Source organism: Eurosta solidaginis, chromosome 3, assembly GCF_040869045.1.
Source record: "Eurosta solidaginis isolate ZX-2024a chromosome 3, ASM4086904v1, whole genome shotgun sequence".
NCBI classification, from domain to species: Eukaryota; Metazoa; Arthropoda; class Insecta; order Diptera; family Tephritidae; genus Eurosta; species Eurosta solidaginis.
Window position 1 is genome coordinate 200,255,557 of NC_090321.1, and position 22,321 is coordinate 200,277,877.

General features: G+C 35.3%; 1 protein-coding gene across 1 annotated transcript in view; it reads left to right on the forward strand.

Annotated features, from left to right (window-relative positions):
* dgt5 (dim gamma-tubulin 5) overlaps nt 1-22,321 on the forward strand; it is a 75,721-nt gene extending 53,400 nt beyond the window's left edge. Inside the window, exons 5-8 of the mRNA XM_067774639.1 lie at nt 4,592-5,124; nt 13,048-13,619; nt 20,589-20,776; nt 21,882-22,321. Of these exons, the coding sequence (XP_067630740.1) occupies nt 4,592-5,124; nt 13,048-13,619; nt 20,589-20,776; nt 21,882-22,141 (1,553 nt within the window). The 3' untranslated portion in view covers nt 22,142-22,321. The remainder of the gene's footprint in view (nt 1-4,591; nt 5,125-13,047; nt 13,620-20,588; nt 20,777-21,881) is intronic.

Below are 22,321 nucleotides of genomic sequence, written 5' to 3' on the forward strand. Positions count from 1 at the left end.
TTCCGGAAAAAATACAAAAAAAAATTTTAAGTTTTTTTTTCAATTAAATAAAAAAAAAAATTCCCGGCCCACTCCGGGATTAGTGGGGATGATTGCAGAATTGATTGGTTTTTTATGAGAAAAAAAAGGGCGAAATTCGAAAAATCTCAAAAAACTGAAAAGTTACAAAAAAACTTTAAAAATTTATTTGAATTTTTTCCGAAAAGTACATTTAAAAACAAATTAAAAAAAAAAAAGATCCCAAACGGTAAATTTTTGAAAAAGTTATAGCATTTTGAAAACAAAAACGGTGTTTTTTTTTTAATTCATAACTTTTTTTGAGTTGGATGAAAAAATTTGAAAAACTTCTGAAAAACGTCTTTCGTAAGCTAGAAAAAGAAGAAAAACTTTCAGGCAATTCTAAAGGGGTCGGGTTCAAAATTGGTCGAAATGGGATGGAATACCCCATATTCATTATCTAAAAGTTTTTTTAGTCATTATAACAAATTTGCATTTGCTTTCAATAAAGTTAAGGTTTCGAATGAAACGTCCGAGAAAGACTGACGCCTTGGAGGATTTATAATTCCTGCAAAGTAAAATAGTCGCTCAACAGGAGCAGAAGAAGCTAAAGGCGTGTTGAAGAGTTTTGCAGTTTCTTTCAACGCACTTCGTGTTTTCCAAATGTCTATGCTAGTATATGAATCACCCAGATAGCTATACAACTCATTTTGTACCAAATTTTTTAGCCCACCTTTTGTTGGAGAACATTGCCCCACACTGGCGATGATATTAAACCAATATTACTAAAATAAAGCGAACAATATGATTAACTTTGATTACAAAACAATCAGTGTATAGCCATAACGTAATCCAAAATAGTGGATATATTAATTTTGTATACAAAACAAAATTGGCTTGACTTAAGGATGAACCATAGAGGATCGGCATTATTTTATATAATGAGTGTAGCAAATTATGCACGTGTATATACTTACCAGAGAATATGTTTAGATCAACGCTCATATACCATTCGCCCTATATGTTGCATGTATGTATATATTTGCCTCGATAAGCGGTTACGATTTAATATTGCATCCTAAAATGTACTTGTATGTAGAAATAATTCCGTGCATGCAACAAACAAGAACTTTTCTTTCAACAAAGCGGAAATATAACACTACTCAACAAATTTTGATCAACCTTAGTCTCCAAGAATAAAATAGGCCTTTCCTAAAGTGAAATTTTCTCCTGATTCCGAATATGACTTCCATTTTCCTGTGGCAGATCTAGTTTCCGAGATATCGCCGAAAATATGAAAATTCCCATTTTTGCAGAACACTACTTCTAATATAGGTACGGCAAAAATGTGTATTTTTCTTTTTTTCTTTTTAAACTGTTGAATTATGCACTATACTAATTCCCATAAACATGTCTTGCCTTCACCTCCTTTCAGTATCTTCAGTAGTTTGGCCACTATGCCAAAAAACGTTGAAAAAATTTTGAGAAAAAAAAAGAAATTTTTTACAAAATTTCAGATTCAACCACTTTAAAATCGGAAAAATTCTATGGATGAAAAAAAGTTAGCCCTCCTATGTTGTAGGTAATTTTACTACGAAAATTTTAAGAATACCAGTACAACAATCGGACGTGCCGTTGAGACTATAGCCCCGTTTACTTGCAAGCGTCTATCCTAAAATTTTAGTATTACTTTGATAAAATTGGCGAGACATTTCATTTGGCCACTCTACGTTAGGGTCTAATAAATTTAAAAATACCTCAAGTATTTAATTGTCACTACTGTTTCTTGTAAATTTTGTTTTGCAAATTGTAGTGCAAATTTATACATACTATATCGGTAGATGTGTTTACGAAATAGCTTGTTGCAAAAGAGATTTTAAATGTAAAAATAATCCGGATGATTTTTGCTTTATTTGCGCACATTATATTTTCGGAAACTCAGCTCGGAAAATAACTAATTCTGTCAAAGATGCATACTTTCATTATTTCGGTTTCCGTGTAAAAAATCTCGATAAATCTTGGACACCTGATTTTATTTGCGCCTCCTGTAGATTAACTTTAATGAGATGGGTATCGGGTAAAGGTCATAACATGAAGTTTGGTGTTCCAATGATGTGGACTGAACCCTTTAACCACGACCAGTGTTATTTTTGCGTGATAGACCTTAAAGGTAAAACGAGAAAAAAGAGGAAATTAATAAGTTATCCAAATGTGGCATCAGCTAAAAAACCAAAACTACATGAACATACATTACCCATACCTAGGCCGCCTATAAGTTTTGAAGCCTCAAGCGAAAGAGACGCTGAAGCAGATAATTCAGAGAGTGAACAAGAAAGAGAGGTCCCACATCGAGTCTCGCAAGCCGAACTTAATGACTTGGCCAGAGATTTGAAATTATCGAAATTTGATAGCGAAGTTCTAGGATATCGTTTGCAGCAATGGGGCAGCCTTGGCCCTTCGACAAGTACTTCCAAATTTCGAAATAGACACAAGACTTTCTCTTCTTGTTTTACTAAAAGTGAAAATATTTGCTACTGCAATGATGTTCAAGGTTTATTTGAAGCACTAAAATTAGAAAATAAAGTGGAGGATTGGCGCTTGTTTATAGACAGTTCAAAGCATAGTTTAAAAGCAGCATTACTCCATAAAGGAAATTCGTTACCGTCAATACCAGTAGCACATTCTGAGAATACTAAAGAAACTTGTTTAAGCATATCCAATTTACTTGAGCTCATTCAATATAAACAATTTAATTGGAAAATTTGTACGGACTTAAAGGTAAGCAGTTTCGAAATTTTTTGCTAATCATTTATCATCAGTAAAAGCAGCGGCTTGGGACAGCTTTAAGCAAGTCGTTAGTGGATTTCTTGGCAACAACAATCCCAACTATAGAGAGATGGTCAAAGCCTTGTTGAAAAAATACAGTGCTATGAAATGCAACATGTCCATCAAAATGCATTTTTTGCATTCACATTTGGATAATTTTCCCGCAAACCTAGGTGCTGAAAGTGATGAACAGGGTAAAAGTTTCACCAATACCTCATGATTTTTGAAAAGCGTGCGTTACCAAGGTTTTTAGAATGAACAAATGATGGGAGATTATTGCTGGACAATAATACGGGAGACAAACTCAGAAAATTATAAACGGGTAGTTAAAAGAACCCACGTCCCTCACTATTAACCACCACGGTAAAATCGCTCAATTTGACTTTTTTAGATGTAGATATGTATGTATTTAATGTTGTTGTCGTTGTGGTTTTTTACTTAATTGCTGATTTATACTCATATTACTCAATTGAATACAGTTTAACGTGCAAACATATGTCTATAATAAAACGTTATAAAAAATAAAAACGTAGTTTGAATAAAAATTTCCTCTATAAAAAATTGTAGGATAGACGCTTGCAAGTTAACGGGGCTATAGTCTCAACGGCACGTCCGATTGTTGTACTGGTATGCTTAAAATTTTTGTAGTTAAATTACCTACAACATAGGAGGGCTAACTTTTTTCGTCCATAGAATTTTTCCGATTTTAAAGTGGTTAAATCTGAAGTTTTGTAAACAAATTTTTTTTTTTCTCAAAATTTTTTCAACGTTTTTTGGCATAGTGGCCAAACTACTGAAGATACTGAAAGGAGCTGAAGGCAAGAAATGTTTATGGGAATTAGTATAATGTATAATTCAACAGTTTAAAACGAAAAAATGAAAACTACAAATTTTTGCCCTACCTATATGAAGTAGTGTTCTGCAAAAATTGCCGATATCTCGGAAACTAGATCTGCCACATATTCGGAATCAGGAGACAATTTTACTTTAGGAAAGGCCTATTTCATTTTTGGAGATTTTTTTTGTCGAGTAGTGTAATCAAAAGTAATAAAAAAAATTAAAAAAAATAAAAAATCTAAAATAACCGAAAAAATCAAAAATAATCAAAGGATTCAAAAAGGCATTTTTTGATTACTTTTGATTATTTTTGATTTTTTGGATTTTTTTTTCAATAATCGGAAAAAATCATGATTTTTTTTTGATTATTTGTTTAATTTATTGAAAAGTAATCAATAAAAATAGAAAATAATGGCAAGTAATCATTAAATGGCGTTTAAAGAAAATAATCAATGCAACGGCTAATCATTACCATTAGTAATCATTATTTAACAGGTCTGTTACAAATTTATTATCACTACTAATATACTACCAAAGATACTTTTCTACTGAAGGGGATTGAATTATTCCCCGCTTTCCTTACCTCGTAAAAGCAACCCCTCCAGATGTTTCACTTTGGGAGTGTCAAAGATCTGTCATCATTGGAGACAAAACCTCTAGTAATTGAATCATGAAAATTTTATGTTATTAAATGTTTGGGAAAAAATTTAAACAACTCGACATCAGGACGAACAAGGCGACAGCTGTTTCGATTATACTTTGTAAATCTCTTCTCCCGGGAATATGATTTGAACTCGCATTCCTGCGATGATCGATATGTTTACAAACGCATTCGGCTATCATCACGTCTTGCTGTTATATACATTTTTCCCAATTGCCTTCTGCGATAGTATAATATTTAAATTTATACAATTATAAATATATGTTCCAGCTAATACTGTACAGGAAGCCAAGGATGCACTATGGGCTAAAATGCGTACAATATTCTCCAATATACCCAACTTTATTTTCTTCAATGTAATCATGCGTTTAAAAGATGAACAACTACAATATATAATGTCACTAATAAATAAATCAAATACAAATGATTCAAGCAGCACACATTCAATCAGTGTAATGAGCAGCAGTACAAAAGAGCCATTAACACCATTCGAAATTAAATTATTACAAACAAAAGCTGATCTTTTGGGAATGGTCGTCAAATATTTGTCAGCACGTAAAGAACGTATAATGTTGGATCAAAATTTTTCTGATGCTTACAATCCATTTGTTAATGAATTAAGTAGGAAAGTGAATCTATTTAATGCCAATGCAGATGAAAATATTCACGAAATTATATCTAATTATTTGATACAATATAATCAGCGCAATTTTACCAAAAGTGAAAATGATTATATAACACAGCAAATTGAGCAATGCAAAGGGGATATTGAATATAGCGCCAGACAATTAGAAAATCATGAGGTATGTTCATTATTAAAATTTCTTTTACTAATATCTATCTATACTATAATATATATTTTGAAAGCCGTTTTTTCTGGACCGCAAAGCTCGAGAACGGCTGAAGCGATTGAGATGAAATTTTGAGCATAGATTTGGTGGTAGCTCGACATGGTTATAGGGTAAAAAAACTGCGAATATTTAGAAAGGTTTTTGAGATATTGACCAAAATGTGGACCAGGGTAACCCTAAAATGTGGTCGTGCGATATGGGTATCAAACGATAGGCCTCGACGAGGATATTAATGCAGGGTAGTTTTAATTTTGTTACCTTAGTTGGTTTGGGAGATATCGAAAATGTGGGCCAGAACAACCTCAGAAGGTTTATATACATATATTATGGGTATCAAAGATATATGTATATATAAAAGAAAGTGGTGTTAGTTGCACTATTCATAACTGAAGAACGGATGAACCGATTTGGCTGAAAATAGGTGGAGAGGTAGCTTAGAACCAGGAGACGGACATAGAATACTTTTTTATCCCGTTAGGGTCTTGATCTCAAAACGTGGACCTGGGTAATCCTGGGATGTGTTTGTACAATATAGGTATCAAATGGAAGCTGTTTATGAGTACTTTGATACGGGGTATTTTCCGTACCCCTGGGTGACTAGGGTCTCGAGATATAGGCCAAAACGTGGACCCGTGTACGCCTAGACAGTGTTTATACAATATGAATATCAAATGAAAGCTGTTGGTGAGTGCTTTAGTACAGGGTAGTTTTCATACCTATTGGTGATTATGGTCTCAAGATATAGGCCAAAACGTGGACCCGGATACCCCTAGAATGTGTCTGTAATATGGATATCAAGTGAAAGCTGTTGCTGAGAGCTTTAAAGTAATTTTCATTGTGATATTCGATTTAGTCGCATCACCCCAGTAAAACTGATAAATATGCATGCGAAGCCGAAATAAAGACATGAATTAATAATACAAACATACCTATTTACATACATCCTATTCGATTTGCCTGAAATTTGGGATACAAATTTGCCTATATTAGTATTTACGATCCTTTTTCCGGGAAGTAGACCAGAGACGGACTGGGACTGGGATTAGGACTAGGACTGGGACTGAGACTCGGAGTGGGACTGGAACAAAATACATACCACCCTCTGGGACTGGCAATTAGGGATAATGAAGAATGAGAAGAACTTCAGAGAAGAGAAAAGAGGGAAGGATACTGAGAAAGAGATAGGTGAGACGAAGATAGATAATAAACGAATTAAGAAAAGTGGAGAGGGGGGAGGGCAGAGTTAGACGGAAAAAGCTTATTTAAATGTATGCAGATAAACCAAATTTAGGGCAGAACAATGTCTGCCGGGTCAGCTAGTACATTTATATATTTCAAACGCATTGGCACAAGCATACAAGTTTTAATGATTTTGTACAGATATAGAGACACTTATAAAGCACATAGATGCGTACATAATTTTAGTCCTCTATATTTAATGATCTCAAGTACTGAATGGAATATCACCCTATCTCGGCTGCCGTTTCGAAAAAAGCTTATCTCAGAATAATTTTGAATAACGCCTTATTTCAAAATTTGTTTTCAAAAACGCACTATCTAAGATTTTGGTTGAAGAATGCCCTATCTCAGCACCTGTTTCAAAATCGACCTATCTGAACTCAAGTTCAATACAGTCTGACATTAGCTGGGGCGTTTTTGAAAAAAGTTCTGCGATAGGACGCTCTTCAAGCGAATTCTAAGATAGGTCGTTTGGAAACCAATTCGGAAGCTGAGGTAGGGTGATATTTCACTCCGCCCACTACACCGAAGATCGTGGATTCAACTCCTGGGCAAAGCAACTCGAAAAATTTAGAAACAAGTTTTTTCAATTAGAAAAAAAAATTTTTTTCTAAGAGGGGTCGCCAGTGATTTGGCAAACATTTCGAGTGCATTACTACCATGAAAAGCATGCGTCCCCAATATGGTAGCCGAGCCTTGCGGATACATATTGGGAGCAACTACAGGCATGTCAAAACACCGCTCCCAGAACTGCTACGGATTGTCTTCTTATGTTCCCAGAACACCATCTACACAGGGCGGCGAGAGTACTCCCCTTAAGAGAGAGAAATGAAACCCCGAACAAAGAATTTTTATTGAATACGGAGAAATCTGGCCACCCCAGGGTCTTAAGAAGTGATCTCCGCAAGCATTATGAGGAAATGCAGCACCTGAGAGTTCAGTCGTATGTTGAAGAAAAGCATAAAGCGGACCTCAGTGATATCCACAAAATTGCCCGGCGAACCTCGTTCTTAAATACAAATACCCTGAACACGCAGTAGAGAAAGGCAAGCTATCCGGGCGGACGTGTGTCACTCTAGCTCAACTTCGATCTGGGTGCTGTAATAGCTTAAACTCCTTCCTATCCAGAACCAACCCCGCCATACATAATGTATGTATCCATCTGGGGTGTATAGTAAACGATCTTTCTCTTGCCCTTGGTTCAATAAATCAGTCCTTGCAAGGATTATGAAGCTCAATAAGCTCTATTTCCTTTGGAGAAAGAAAAAAACAGAAGCGACAAAAATCAGAGTGCCTATAAACTTATACGAAATGAGACCACAGCCTATATAGGCGTGAAAAATGCAATTATTACAGTAAAATGTTGGATACATCGTTACCGAATCATGTTTTATGGCGTAATTTGAAAAACCTTCGAGTGCATGTAAGTGAATATTCTGATTGTTCCCTTAATCCAGTAGAGCTGAATGAAGCTATCGTGAGTCGAGTTAACTCGTCCTGTATTAATATCTGTTTCACAGCCTATCCTGCATCTGTGGCGCCTGTTTGTCATGTCTTTGAGTTGATGTGGTAAGGCGCATTATTAAATCATGTCGAAAGCAATCGGTGAGGACAGTATAACGATCAAATTTGTTAAAATAATTTCTCCGTACATTCTTCTTATATTAGCACATATCATCAACCACGGTATCATTACTTCTTGCTTCCCTGATATGTGGAAATTTGCCACGGTGAGACTCATTGCGAAAACTTGGTCTGCAAACCGTCCTAGTGACTTTCGCTCTATCAGCATCTTGCCAACACTTTGTAAAGTCTTTGAGATTTGTTGTCAGAGCAAATTCAAGAGCACGTTAACAAATTATTGCTTTGCTATCACCAGTCAGGCTTCTGATCAAAAAAGCACATCTGCTCCACGGCAATCATAAAAATTTTAGATTGTTTTTTTTAAATTTGCAAAGTTAAATAAGTATTTATTTTCTTACATTATGTGTAACACAAATTCTCGAACTAATCGAATAATATTATACCCAGCTGTACTTGTACACAGTGTATTATAACTTTGATTGGATAACGGTTGGTTGTAAGGTATATGAATCGAGATAGATATAGACTTCCATATATCAAAATCATCAGTATCGAAAAAATAATAATTTGAGCCATGTCCGTCCGTCCGTCAGTCTGTCCGTTAACACGATAACTTGAGTAAATATTGAGATATCTTCACCAATTTTGGTACACGAGCTTATCTGGACCCAGAATATATTGGTATTGAAAATGAGCGAAATCGGATGATAACCACGCCAACTTTTTATATATATGACATTTTGGAAAACACAAAAAACCTGTTTATTTAGTAAATAATACACCTAGAATGTTGAAATTTGACGTGTGGACTGATATTGAGACTTATGATAAAAATTTGAAAATATTTTTTAAAATAGGCGTGGTACCGCCCACTCGTGATAAATAAATTTTACAAATATTATTAATCATAAATTAAAAATCGTTAAACCTATCGTAACAAAATTCAGCAGAGAGATTGCCTTTACTATAAGGAATGCTTTGAAGAAAAATTAACGAAATCGGTTTAGGACCACGCCATTTTTATATAAAAGATTTTTAAAAGGGTCGTGGACGAATAAAATAAGCTATATCTTTGCAAAAAATGCTTTATACAAATGTTATTTCATTTCTCAAGTGGATTTATAACAATAAATAGGAAAAACTTCAAATTTTAAAAAATGGGCGTGGCACCGCCCCTTTTATGACTAAGCAATTTTCTATGTTTCGGGAGCCATAACTCGAAAAATTAACGGATCGTAATAAAATTGGATACACCAATTTTCTCAATAGCAAGAAATATTTCTTGAAAAAATGGACGAGATCGGTTAAAGTCTATGCCCACTTTTACATAAAAGGGTCGTAGACGAAAATAAGCTATATCTTAGCTTTTTATCAATAGAATTTTACTTTCTAAATTGAATTATAACATTAAATTGGAAAATACTAAAATTTTTGAAAATGGGTGTGGCACCGCCCCGTTTTGGTCTAAGCAATTTTCAATGTTTCGGGAGCCATAACTCGAAGAAAAATTAACGGATCGTAACAAAATTGGGTACATATATTTTCCTTATAGCAGGAAATATGTCTAGTAAAAATGGATAAGACTGGTTAAGGACCACGCCCACTTTTATATAAATTACTTTAAAAAGGGTCGTAGGCAAAAATAATAAGTTAAATCTTAGCGAAAATTGTTTTGTACCAATCGTATTTTTGTGCCATTATAACAAGAAATGGAGAAAAATTCAAATCTTGAAAAATGGGCGTGGCACTGCCCCTTTCTTACAATGCATTTCCCAACGTTTCTGGAGCCATAACTCGACGACAAATTTTTATTTTCAGTAAAAATGGACTAAATCGGTTAAATCGCCTTCTTTTATATAAAAGATTTTGTAAAAGTGCGTAGATGCAGGTAATAATCTATTTCTAGTAAAAGTGGGAAAATTTAGTTAATAACTCTGCCTTTTTTTTTGTAATAACGCTTTTTAGTACAATGGCACTTGTGTGTTTATGTTTATTGTTCTGCTATATCTTTATTTTAAAATAAACAGTAGGGAAATCCCCATATCTGAAGGAAAACTGCATTATTACCCGCTCAAGATCATTGGTGTTAGTGTCTGTATCCTTTTTGCTTCTTTTAAACGAAAATTAGTTCAGAATAGAACCATATGGATATGTATTATTGCGCAGCCCTGTACCCAGGGCCGCCGAGAGAAAATCCGGGCCCGGGGGAAAAAAAAACACGGAGCCCCCATACTAAAATGAACAAATTCTCAAAATCAAAATTACCATCTTTTACATATTTATATGCATTTGTATATACATGTATATTTAAGCATATATATACATACATGTATATTATATTCCATGAATATATAGTTACGAACTTTAATTTATCTACACATTCATACAGATCAACATATGAGTAAATATCTTTACATAGAAATATACATATTCTTCATAAATTATTAATATACACATTAATAGACACGTTCACAGATTTATAAAATTTGTTGAAATTCAAAACCGATTGCAATCTACGAAAGGTGATTAAAGGTGTGGTTTTTTTTATTTTCTGTAAGCAAAAAGCTTGGATTGCATTTTGAGATTCCCGGGCCCGGGGGTAATGACCCCCTCTGGAATAGGCCACTTCCTGGAAAGAAAAGTTTGTCGAATAATGAGCTAGTCTCGGAAGTATCCCTTAACCAAATTTTAAGAAAATTGTACCAAACAATATTTTATTAATTTCGCTCCTGGTCCACCTCCCGGATTGAAAAGTTTCTGAAATACATATTCACCCCTATTCTGCATTTCGATTACGTTCCCGTTCTCCGCTCCGCTTTAATCGAAGTTTGGTATTCTGCATTACGACGGAATCGTAAAGAGAAGAGGAAGAGCAAATGATTTTTCGAAATCATCTGTTGGTACGGAATGTGTGAACATTGGAACAAAATAAATTAAAGCAATTTTGTAAAAAACACTGAAAAACGTTTATATTTTATTATCCACGCCATTTTGTACAAAAAAAAAGCAATGGAATATATTGCCGCAGTGTTATATTTTTTTGAGTGAAGTGCTTTCATAATTGTAAGTGTGTTTTTGTCGTTCTTTTGGCCAATTCCCTGCCGTGGCCACCAAGTTTTGTTAAAACGGATTCCTGCACGAATATGGTTGACATTTTCTGAATTTTAAGGATGCTAATTTCATTGCACTGGCCTAAAATACTTTATAAAGGTTTATTTATTCCTTCCGCAAGGATTGTTTACGTTTTCGCTTCACCTTCCTCTACGCCGGCAGTTTGCTTTGGCATATAACTGGACCCAACGAACAGACACAGATTATAGCTGTCTATTATAATGGAATCAATAGCCGCGGCATATTTGTGGAGTTGGAAAGTAACGCATACGAAAATGGCCAGACGAGAATGGAAAGGCAAATATTGCGACATTTGTGTAATCCATTTGAGATGAGTGACGAATTGTAAGAAATTGAACTTAAAAGTGGTAAAGTTTAAAGACTTATTTTCTTATTTAGGTTCAAAAAAAACTCTCGACTTAACAAAGATGCTTTCAAGTATGTGTTAGATACTTTTGCGGGGCAAATACGTCCAAGGACTTCGACATCGACATGTTGTTTTTGACCTGGAAACATATAAAAAACAATCATCATCAAGCCTTCTACGTTTCTTAACAAGTTTTACTTACATTTTTGTTAAAATTCTGTTATAAATTAATAAAAAAATAAAAAGAAAATATTTTTCCGCCAACTAATTTGCAACTTAGAAAAACGGAACTACGATCGAAATGCAGAATACAAAACATCGAACGATTCGAAGTTGGATCGAAAGAGATTGGAACACAGAATACCAAAATTGCCAAATCGAAAAAATTCCAATCCAAGTCGAAATGCAGAATAGGGCTGATTATTTTTGTGCAAGAAGTAGGTACCCGTATACCGAATTTCAAGCGTATCGCAGATAAATAAGACTATTTTGAATAGGTCGGCCCCCAATCGCCTTCCCGGATCAAATTATGAATCTAAAATATCCTCTAATCCCCATGAATACACACACACAATTTTATCAAATTCGGTTTGAGATCATTTCTAAACACACTTCATTTCGCCATTATTAGCGTTATCAATTTAATTTTGCAACTATTTCGAAATCGATTTTGGATTGTTTCTGGGTTGTTTTGTAGAAAGTTTCAGAATTGTTTTTAGGACTTGGAAAAGGGCTTTCCAAGAAACTCTATTCTGCTTCGACAGTGTGCTGGGAATTCGCACAGCGGATGCTCAACCGTTTCCTCCGCCTCCGGACGCTTGCAGCTGCGACAGGAGGTATTGTGTTCCAGTCCCATCCGTGCCACATGTACCCCAATTGTCCAATGCCACGTGAGCACCGCAACTACTCTGGATATATCCCTTCTGTTCATCTTAAGGACAGCTGGAGATCGTTTTTCGTTATATAATGGCCACATGCTCTTGGAAACTCTACAGGTCCGCAGCCGATTCCACCTATTGTTGGCCTCACTCAACCAGTGCTGGGAGATGCGACCCTTGATGAGTCCCAGGGGTGCAAGGACCTCCTTCGCACCTGAGACATCAAGAGCCGCCTGGCTATCGGAGAAAATGCCGACCCTGTTAGCGTTACCATTGATATCCATTAACGCTTTACACGCCTCTTGGATAGCGAAAAAGGATCCCGATACATCTTCCTTGTAACGGCTAGTAAATACATAATATTGCACCGAAAATATGAACGAGTCTTTGTTTATTTGTTTGAGTGGTGACGGAAACACTCACACTAAGCGCTTTCGCGTTGTCACTGCTTTCCAGTACGCTCAGCAACTATCACCTTGAGGTACTAGTCTGACTGTTAAGCGAACTATTTGATATGAACACGTCCCACCTGTTAGGTAGTGCCCAGGTGAATTCACAAGTCCTGTTTGGTGTATATTTGTTCTGAGATATAATTGTAGAAAACAACCGCGTATATAAACATTTTCAATTTCATTTCGACTTAGTTTTTTTCTAGTTGGTTGCGTTTTTTAATTCTTAACTTTTCTACCCAAAAAGGTAATTCTAGGCTCTATCAAACAAGTTTATAGTGACATAAACACATCTATAAATCGTATACAATATGAAATGCTACAGTTAGGACAAATCAAAGATAAGATCCTCTACTCCAAAAACTTATTGAAACGTATTTTGGATGATATGCAAATATCCAATATGGTCAATGTTAATGTACCAAGTAATGGCGGCGGCGGCGGCGGCATTGGTGGTTGTGGCAGCATTAAATCCAATTTTCAACCCACCAAACTAAAAGTTAACAATAATGTATCTACCATTGGTGATAGCTTCGAAATTGTTGGTGGTGATATGGTTTTTTGTAGTACAAAATTAGATTTTGACTCCACCATAATGTCACTTAACACCACCAACACTACAACAACAGCGAATGTAACAGGAGCAACATCTAGACGTAGTGTGGGTTGTATGGATAATACACTTATGCCTGTGGCTATCGGGAGCAATAACACCAATAACAATGAGGGTGGACGTTTCAATTTGCCGCCATACTTAAGTGAACTGTGCACTTTTACGGAAATTCCGTTTGAAAAGTTGAGCTGTGTAACGAAAGATTGGTAAGTAATATCAAATTTAGAGTGTATCAAAATGTGACTTACAAATATGTATACATATATGGTTAATTTCTGGCAAACTCGGCCATTTTTTTTTTAATTTTTCGTCAGTAATTCTAACTACATATCCGATGTCTTACTTTCTCAACCTCGTATCCTAAACAAATTCCATTTTGAGATTTTCACTAATTGTACCCGTCCTGCTATATGGGGCATAAGCATGGACCATGACAACAGCAGATGAAGCGGCTTTGGGAGTGTTCGAGAGAAAAGTTCTTCGAATGATTTATGGACCTCTACGCGTTGGCGATGGCGAGTACCGAAGAAGATTTAATGATGAGCTGTACGAGCCATACGCAGACATCAACATAGTCCAGCGAATTAAAACGCAGCGGCTGCGCTGGCTAGGCCATGTTATGCGAATGAAAGATGATGCTCCGGCCAATAAAGTGTTTCTATCGGAACCCGCCTATGGAAGCAGAGGTAGAGGGCGGCCCCCATGCCGTTGGAAGAACCATTGGTGTGACCAATTGGCGCCGGTTGGCGGAGCGAAGGAGCGACTGGCGTGCCTTGTTGGACGGCCAAAACCGTTTAGACGGTTAAGCGCCAATTAAGTAAGTAAGTAACATATCTTGGTATCTCAATCAATGCTTTTTTCATAACTGCGTTGAGCTCTTATCTTAATATACATGTATATTTAAAGGCGTATTAATCGTTTTGTTATCCCCCAAAAGTATCTTATTATTTTCGTTTGCAATAGCTTAACGTGTGGGGTCCCGTTATTTTGCGGCGACGCTAGAACGAACAAAAATTTACCGTTTCCTTGTAGTACTTGTAGTGAGAAGACTGTGAAGTTAATTTCATTCATTGCATTGCAGTGGTTTTCGTTATTATTTTGCTTGATGAAGATTTATTTCTGAGGAGTTTGTTTTTATTATTAAAAAAATTCCACAAAAGGATTGTGTGAAGAAGTGTTTCTTTTAAGTGAATTTAAATTTTACTCCAGCTGCACTTAATATGAATGAAAATACAATCGCCGTTCTTGATGCTGAATCAGGTCATTTTGTTATCAGGAATCAATGCCACGAACCTGAAACACAACAGAATGGAAATGTAATTTTGGATGAAAAACAGGACATTTTCTCTCAGTGGACTCTGATAACTCTGGCTTTTTCTCAGAATCCGACTTACCCGCAAGTGAAAGCGAGTATCATCCCAGCACTGGTTCAGATCTATTTAAGAATGAATGTTCTTCAGTATTGTTGAATGAATGCTCTGGAGTCATCACAGTAAAAAGAGCATGGAAAGGCCAGGGAGATAAGCAAGTGCAGTGCAACGAAAATACAGAAGAAAATAGGAAGGATATTTTTAAAACATTTTGGTTACTGTCATGGGAAGAAAAAAAGCTTTTGTCGTTGCTATGGTGTCCCAAAGGCCGGTCACTTCAAGAACAACTCGTACTATTTCTCGGCTAGTAAAGACATTAGTCTACACTTTCAAAATTTCAGGAGAGGTCAAGTTTGTTTGCAAAACAATGTTTTTAGGCACGCTGTCTCTTGGTGAGTGGAGCGTGTCCAAATGGATTACTGCCAATCTACACATTGGCTTGGTAAAGAAAAGTGAAACAGTAAATCGAAAAAGCAAAAGAAACATTGCCGAAGTAAATCATGTGAACTTTTTTCTACAGAATTTGCCTAAAATGCCTTCACACTATTGCCGACAAAGTACAAGTAGAGAATATGTAGACGTTCAGTACAAAACTTGGGCAGAAGTGTACAAAGATTTTAAAAAATATTTGAAATATAGCAACATTAATGAGGCTGGAAAGGCAAAGTACAAATGCTTTTTAGACGCTGTACACAAAGCCAATATTAGTATATACAAGCCCAAAAAAGACCAGTGTGATATCTGTTTTGCGTACAAAAATAAAAATGTGCTAGAATTTGAATATCAGATTCATATAAAAAATAAGGAGCGTCCTAGGAAAGAGAAATCCAAAGACAAGGAACTTTGTTGTAAAGGTGATATCCAAATGTTCACGGCAGATTTGCAAGCAGTGCAAACCATTCCTCTACTTGCAACTGGAGCAAACTACTTCAAAACAAGACTGTGTGCACCAATTCACAATATATAATGAAATTGACAAAAATGTTAATTGTTATGTCTGGCATGAAGCCGAAGGTGGCATGGACTCTAATGTGTTTTCTTCTTGCTTGTTGGACTTTTTAGAGAAATTGGAAGACAAATCAAAACCGATAATAATTTACAGTGATGGGTGCTGTGCCCAAAATCGAAACGTGACACTTTCGAATGCCTTGGAACAGTATACTATAAAGCTGCAAGTATGCACCGACGTGTGTCGTACGTATGGACGTTTCTCGTACGAAACACATTTGACCGAACCCTCAAGCACGTAGGAATCAATATGTGCGTCTGTGTATATGTACATAACATATTTGTGTGTGTATTGTTTAGAGCAAAGCACTGTTGCCATTGACTAGTTTGAATGCATGCTTATGCAAACAACAACTTTTGGAATTACAATTTTTCATGGTGCAAATGGCAGAAACAAATACTGAATAAGAATTTCTAGTTCACTTATTTGTAACCTCCAATTTTATATAATAATTTTTATGATATTTCAACAAAATTTTAAACGATCTTTAGGCCTTTTTTTATAATAACAGCAACGGTTAAAAATTAGCGCACAAACGTTTACTAGGCAACTCTCTCTAGTGAGAGAGCGATCAGCTGACACGTTCTTACGGAAAAAATCAAAATTGGTTTGATTTCTACGTTCCGGGTACGTATGTGCGGTGAACGTCGGTGAGATTTCGTTTACATTGCACACTCATAAGTTAGGTCGTGTCAGCTGACACGTTTTTTCTACGTACGTTGGTGGGTAACTGCCGCTTAACTCACCATGCAGAAATTCAACAAATATACCTGGTAGTTGGCCACACTCAAATGGAGTGCGATTCTTTACATGCCTCCATAGAACGGAAGAAGAAGGGAAGAGAACTCTATGTGCCAGCTAATTTTAACACGGTTATAAACCAATTCAGATTGTCGCAGCCTTATCGCGTTAATTACTTAAATCACAAGTTTTTCCGCGATTTTTATCAAATAAATTACTTAAAGTCAATTCCAACCAGGCACAAAGAAGGGCGACCCATGTGTTGTTGATTTACGAGCTCTTAAATATACCTTAAATGACGGAGTTCAATATAAATTATTAAACGGTTTTATTTAGCTTGAGTTGACAGGCAGGCCGCATGCCTGCGAATCTTGTAATTGAAATTTAAGTTACTTCCCGATAAGCTACAAGCTTGAAACTTGGAATATAGTTCAGAACCCGATAACAATGCAATAATAAGAAAAAAATCGCCGCTAGGTGGCACAAGGATCGAGATATTCGCAAAATTCGCATTTGTGGTCCGATTTGGCTCATATTTGGAACAAATATTGCATACAGTCCAGTAGAAGTGACATCAAAATATTTTGGAGTTGGAGGAGGGACAAGCATACGTAGCGCAAGTCGAGTCAAGTCTTTGGAAGGATTATGTATTGAGGACTTAGGTTGTAACAAATTGTCAGGAAAGAGTCCTTGTAATAATGAGTCACTAAATGAACTAAATAGAATAAGAAATAACAGGCAATTAAATAAAGACTAAAAACTTGAAAATAAAATAATTAGAAAAAAATTGTTAAGTTAAACGGTTTTATTGAAAACAATACTTACATTAAATAATAATAATACGAAAAGCTAGAAAATAATTAGGTAGGTCCTAGGTACTAGTCATCACACTACTTATCAATCTAGGGCGTTGATCAGACAATTAAATAAAAGCGTTGGACGCGTCATATTTCTATTGATAGTCATAAGTAAAACCAACTGAACCTTAATCAGGTTAATTTTCAGTAATTTCACGCGCCCAACGCTTTTATTTTATTGTCTGATCAACGCCCTAGATTGATAAGGAGTGTGATGACTAGTACCTAGGACCTATCTAATTATTTTCTAGCTTTTCGTATTATTATTATTTCATGTAAGTATTGTTTTCAATAAAACCGTTTAACTTACAAATTTTTTTTAAATTATTTTATTTTGTTTTGATGAAGAGTGGTATTACCTCATCGTAAATTGCGACCACAAGTGCAGCACAATGATGACTTAGTAACACCGGGTCTCTATAATCAGCGGGTTAGGGGGTCGGAATATACCCGCGGTAGGTATGCCTGTCGTAAGAGGCGACTAAAATACCAGATTCAAGGGGCTGTGTAGCGCAACCCTTCAGGTTGCCAGCGCAATATACAGTTTCTCCAAACTCAATTGTCAGCCTCACTTATCCGAGGCGAATCCTGCTTCACTAACAGACGAGGCTCTGGCGACCCCAAGCTCCTCATGGAACTTGGGGGTGGGGAGGGACCGAGATGGTCGGGCTAGCACCTTAATGGTGCTGTGTTACCGGAGCGTACCGGATATGTATCCGGTAAAGGACCATCACATCGATAACACTCCCTAAAGCCTATGGGGAGCAACCTTATCGCTACAACAACAACAAAATAATCAGCAACTACCGATTTTTAAAAGAAAATATGAAGATTTACAGGACTTAAGACGTATTATTCCAGCAGACTATCATTCATTTTGTGACCATTTGCCAACCCAATGATATATGCAATTAAATTAAAATAAATTAATATGAATTCTGTGTTTTTATAATATCCTCTATCAAATAAAACTTTAATTTCAAACAAAATGTTGTTTTTATTTAATAGTTTTGAAGTATCTTCGTTGTATACATATAAGTGCAGCAGACGAGGAACTTATACATCAAGTTTCAAAAATGAAATCGTTGATGCAGAAAACTCATATCTTAAAAAATTCGTTTTATGCGTAAACTAACATAGATAAGTATATAATTTTTACTTGTGCACATAGCTATAATTCATGTGTTAATAATTGCATTAAAATTTTTACATAAAAAACGTCGGTAAAAAAAATAAACAGTTTTTTTTGTTTCCTGAAAAGTTACCTTATTTAAGATACGAGGTTTTGAAAGTAAGGCATCGATATGTATTTAGTATATAAAATTTTATAAATAAAATAAACAAAAATTAACCGGTTACAAAAAAGCAAGGAGTTTCAAAAAAGTCACTTGATTTCAAACAAGTAACTCTTTCGAAAAAAGTAAGCGGCTAATATGTTTAAAAAAAAGGAACCTCTTCCAAAAAGTTAATCTGATACGGCATCTCCAAAAGTGAAAGCTTTACAATAACCGTTTTCAAAAAAGTTGCCGCTTTCAAAACAAGTAGTCGGTTCCAAAAAAGTATTGGTTTAAAAAAGAACTCTGTTCCCAAAGGTTTACGGAATCCAAAAAGTAGACTGGTAGTTAAAATTTCACCAGTTCTCAAAATGTAACCGGTCCAATAAAAAAAATATCCCGTTTCAAAAAAGTTGCTAGTTCTACGTAACTTACCGCTTTCGAAAAAGTGGTACTGGGTTTTTTGGTTTTATTACGATACCGTTGCTGCTGCTGCTGCTTCTGCGAAAAACAGCAGTCGCCTTCAAAGTAACTGATTCCAACAAAGTAGACGGTTCTGAAAACTAACTGGTTCAAAAAATGTATCCGGTTTTAAAAAGAACCCGGTTATTATTACAAAATATAAAAAAATAGTAAGTGCTTTATAAATTAAAAAAATACAATTTTTTTAAAAAATTTTCTGAGTTGACACCAAATACCCCATATATACCATGATACAAAAAATGGAGGTAGTTCCATTTAGTGTGACGTTAGCCACTTGACTTTTGCTGGGAAAATGACAATTTCACCAAAAACAAGCTACCAGATTGAAAAATGTTAGGAATTTTGATGGATTTTATATTAATCGATACGACTAAATTACTCTCATAGTTATTTTAAATAAAAAAGAAAGAAAAAAAGTTAGCCGCATACGCTGGAAATATTTTAATACGAAATATCAGCCTAGAAAAGAAAGTTTTTAATAAGTTGTTCGAGCTCCCGAATATTGCCTTGGTGGAAGAAACATGGTTTGAAGTATACAAAGTAAGGGAATATAGCCTTCTTAAGTGTCCTTACGTTTGCTCAGAGCAGGTTGACACAACCTACAAGTGAGTCAATTGATTACCCAAAGGTGGTCTTGAAAAGCCGACACCGCAATTTCTAAAGAGTTTAGCATACTTAAACGCAGTTTTTATGAAATTGAATGGTGATTAATTGACTACAAGTCCACATTTTTTATTTATTGTATAATTGAAGCGTAGCGCTTGAGGAGGAAATTGTTAAAGCATTTTTAGGGAGCACATTGCCCTGTAGCTCTGCAGGTTAGCCAATAGTTATGAGAGTTCTTTTGCCCTTTGGGGCAAGCGCGGGTTATACACATTCTGTGCCCTTTTAGTTTTGAATTGGATGTAGCGTTCCACAAATGTAACAAATTAATTACCTACCACTCACTTCAGACTTTGGAGGTACACTTTTTCTCAACATGCCTTGAGAAATATGCACTGTAGAGGCATGATAATAGGGCCATACTAGACTTACTTACTTAATTGGCGCTTAACCGTCTAAACGGTATGGGCCATACTAGAACAACAGGATTTTTCGTATATTTTTTCCTGTCTAGGGGTCAAGCTGCCATAAAGGTATGAGTCATTATCCACTATTTTTCAATAAAATTGCATGACTTCTGAATGTATGCACCTATATCGTGCCAAAGCTTATTATTATTGTCTCAAATGACCATTGCGTTTTCATCCTAAAGGAAATTTCCATCTCGAAAAACCACAATTTCGCCTTAAACAGTAACGGTATGGCAACGTTTCTAGCAAAACAAAATCCCCAAAAACGTCAAAAAATTTTAAGTGGAACTAACTTCTTTTTTATACCATGATATATACTGAATATGAAAATAAATTTAACCCTTATATATGTATATATTGGTTTTCAGTGCATACCATTTGACACCCAATCCATTGATTGTGGAAACGCGCGAACTCTCTTCTACAATGCAATTGGCGCCTGGCAGTTTACTAACTGCCTCTGGCGCTTTACAGGAAGTGCGTAATCGTATCAAATGGGCGGATTTAATTGCCCAGCATTCGATTGATTTGAAATTGGATTTGGATTTAATTATGGGTAAGCATCAAGGGTAGCTAATTGCTATCAACTATCATGTTTAGTACACTGTACAGTACACTTTGATTATTTATTGAATGCATATTTTCATAATCACCCTTATCGCGAAGTTCACACGGAAAAGTGTTCGCCTTCACTTCTTTTGTTCAGGTGAACTTTTTCCGCCTATCGGCAATTTCGGGCGAACAAAAGTTCACTTCGAAACAGCTGATCCTCTATTGTGAATTGGCAGTGAACAAATAATTTACTTACAATTGTGTAAATTTTGTAACCAAGCATATATTTCCTTAAAATACAACAAAAAAATAGAAATAAAAAATTTATAAAATAATGTTTAGTATTGAAATTAGGTTGGTATTGATTGAGCGCGGGGAGAATATAAATGTGAAAGCGATTCGGAGGCAATTAAGGGACAGTTCTAACCCTTTGGAGCTGAATGATTCACTGTAAGCTAAAAATTACTTTTTTCAGCACTTTTGAATAACAAGCTAATATTTTTTCAATTAGCTTTCGCCAATATTACAGGCTAAACAAGCCGGCACTCAATATTTGCTAGATATTCTTACCAACTCCTTGCCACCATTGAAGCAAACATTCTGAGTTCCACCAATTGTAAAGTTGAGTACATGTCTTCGTTTTTTCGCATAGGGAAAATGCGTTGGAAAGGACTATGAAGTGAGTCTTAGCCAATCTTGTTTCAGTGAGGTGCTCAACATTTTGGAACCATTGCTTTGTCCACTATGGATAACTTGGCCGACTGATACGTTGTCATAAAAAATAGAATTTACATACTTAGCAATACAGGAATTTCACTTTTTTCCACTCAGCTTCCGATTGTGCATTATTTATTGATTTATTTCTAATAATATTCTAATAAGAGTATCAATTTCAAAACAAAAAATTATTTATAAATTATTTTTGTTTTCCTCTCGTTCGCCTGTAAAATATAAGTGAACAAAGAGTTGCCGATAAGGTGAAATCTTTCTCGAACACGAAAAATTGTTTCGCCACCCTCTGCGATACGGTGAACGAAAGCTGTGAATATTTTCGGGTGAAAATAAAACTCGCGATAAGGGCGAATAATTAAAATTTTTCTATTTCATAGTTGACGCCCACAGTTGTAAACAAAAAATGAAACAACATCGTGAAAAAGTCGAAGAACTGTTGGATAAAATGGATGTAAACAACATAAATACTAATCGTACATTAAATAAATTATCAAAATTGTACGAGTTTATACTTGCAAATCCTCTACGTCACTATATTCCTTCGGATAGAAGTTATAGTAATCAAACATATGCGGATTATGAAGCAGAATATTCTATGTACCATCGTATGGCAACCGTTGGCGCGTCTATTAAATAATTGTCTTGCTTTAAGATGTGATTTGAATTCAAAGAAATGTGTAGTTCATTAATTTTAATCGACTTAATGTTAATAATAATTCACACAGCATATTGTTCAAAACTATAATTTTTATGTGCTCGAATTAAAAGAAAACTATTTTATATTTTTTTTATCATACAAAAATACACGATTTTTATA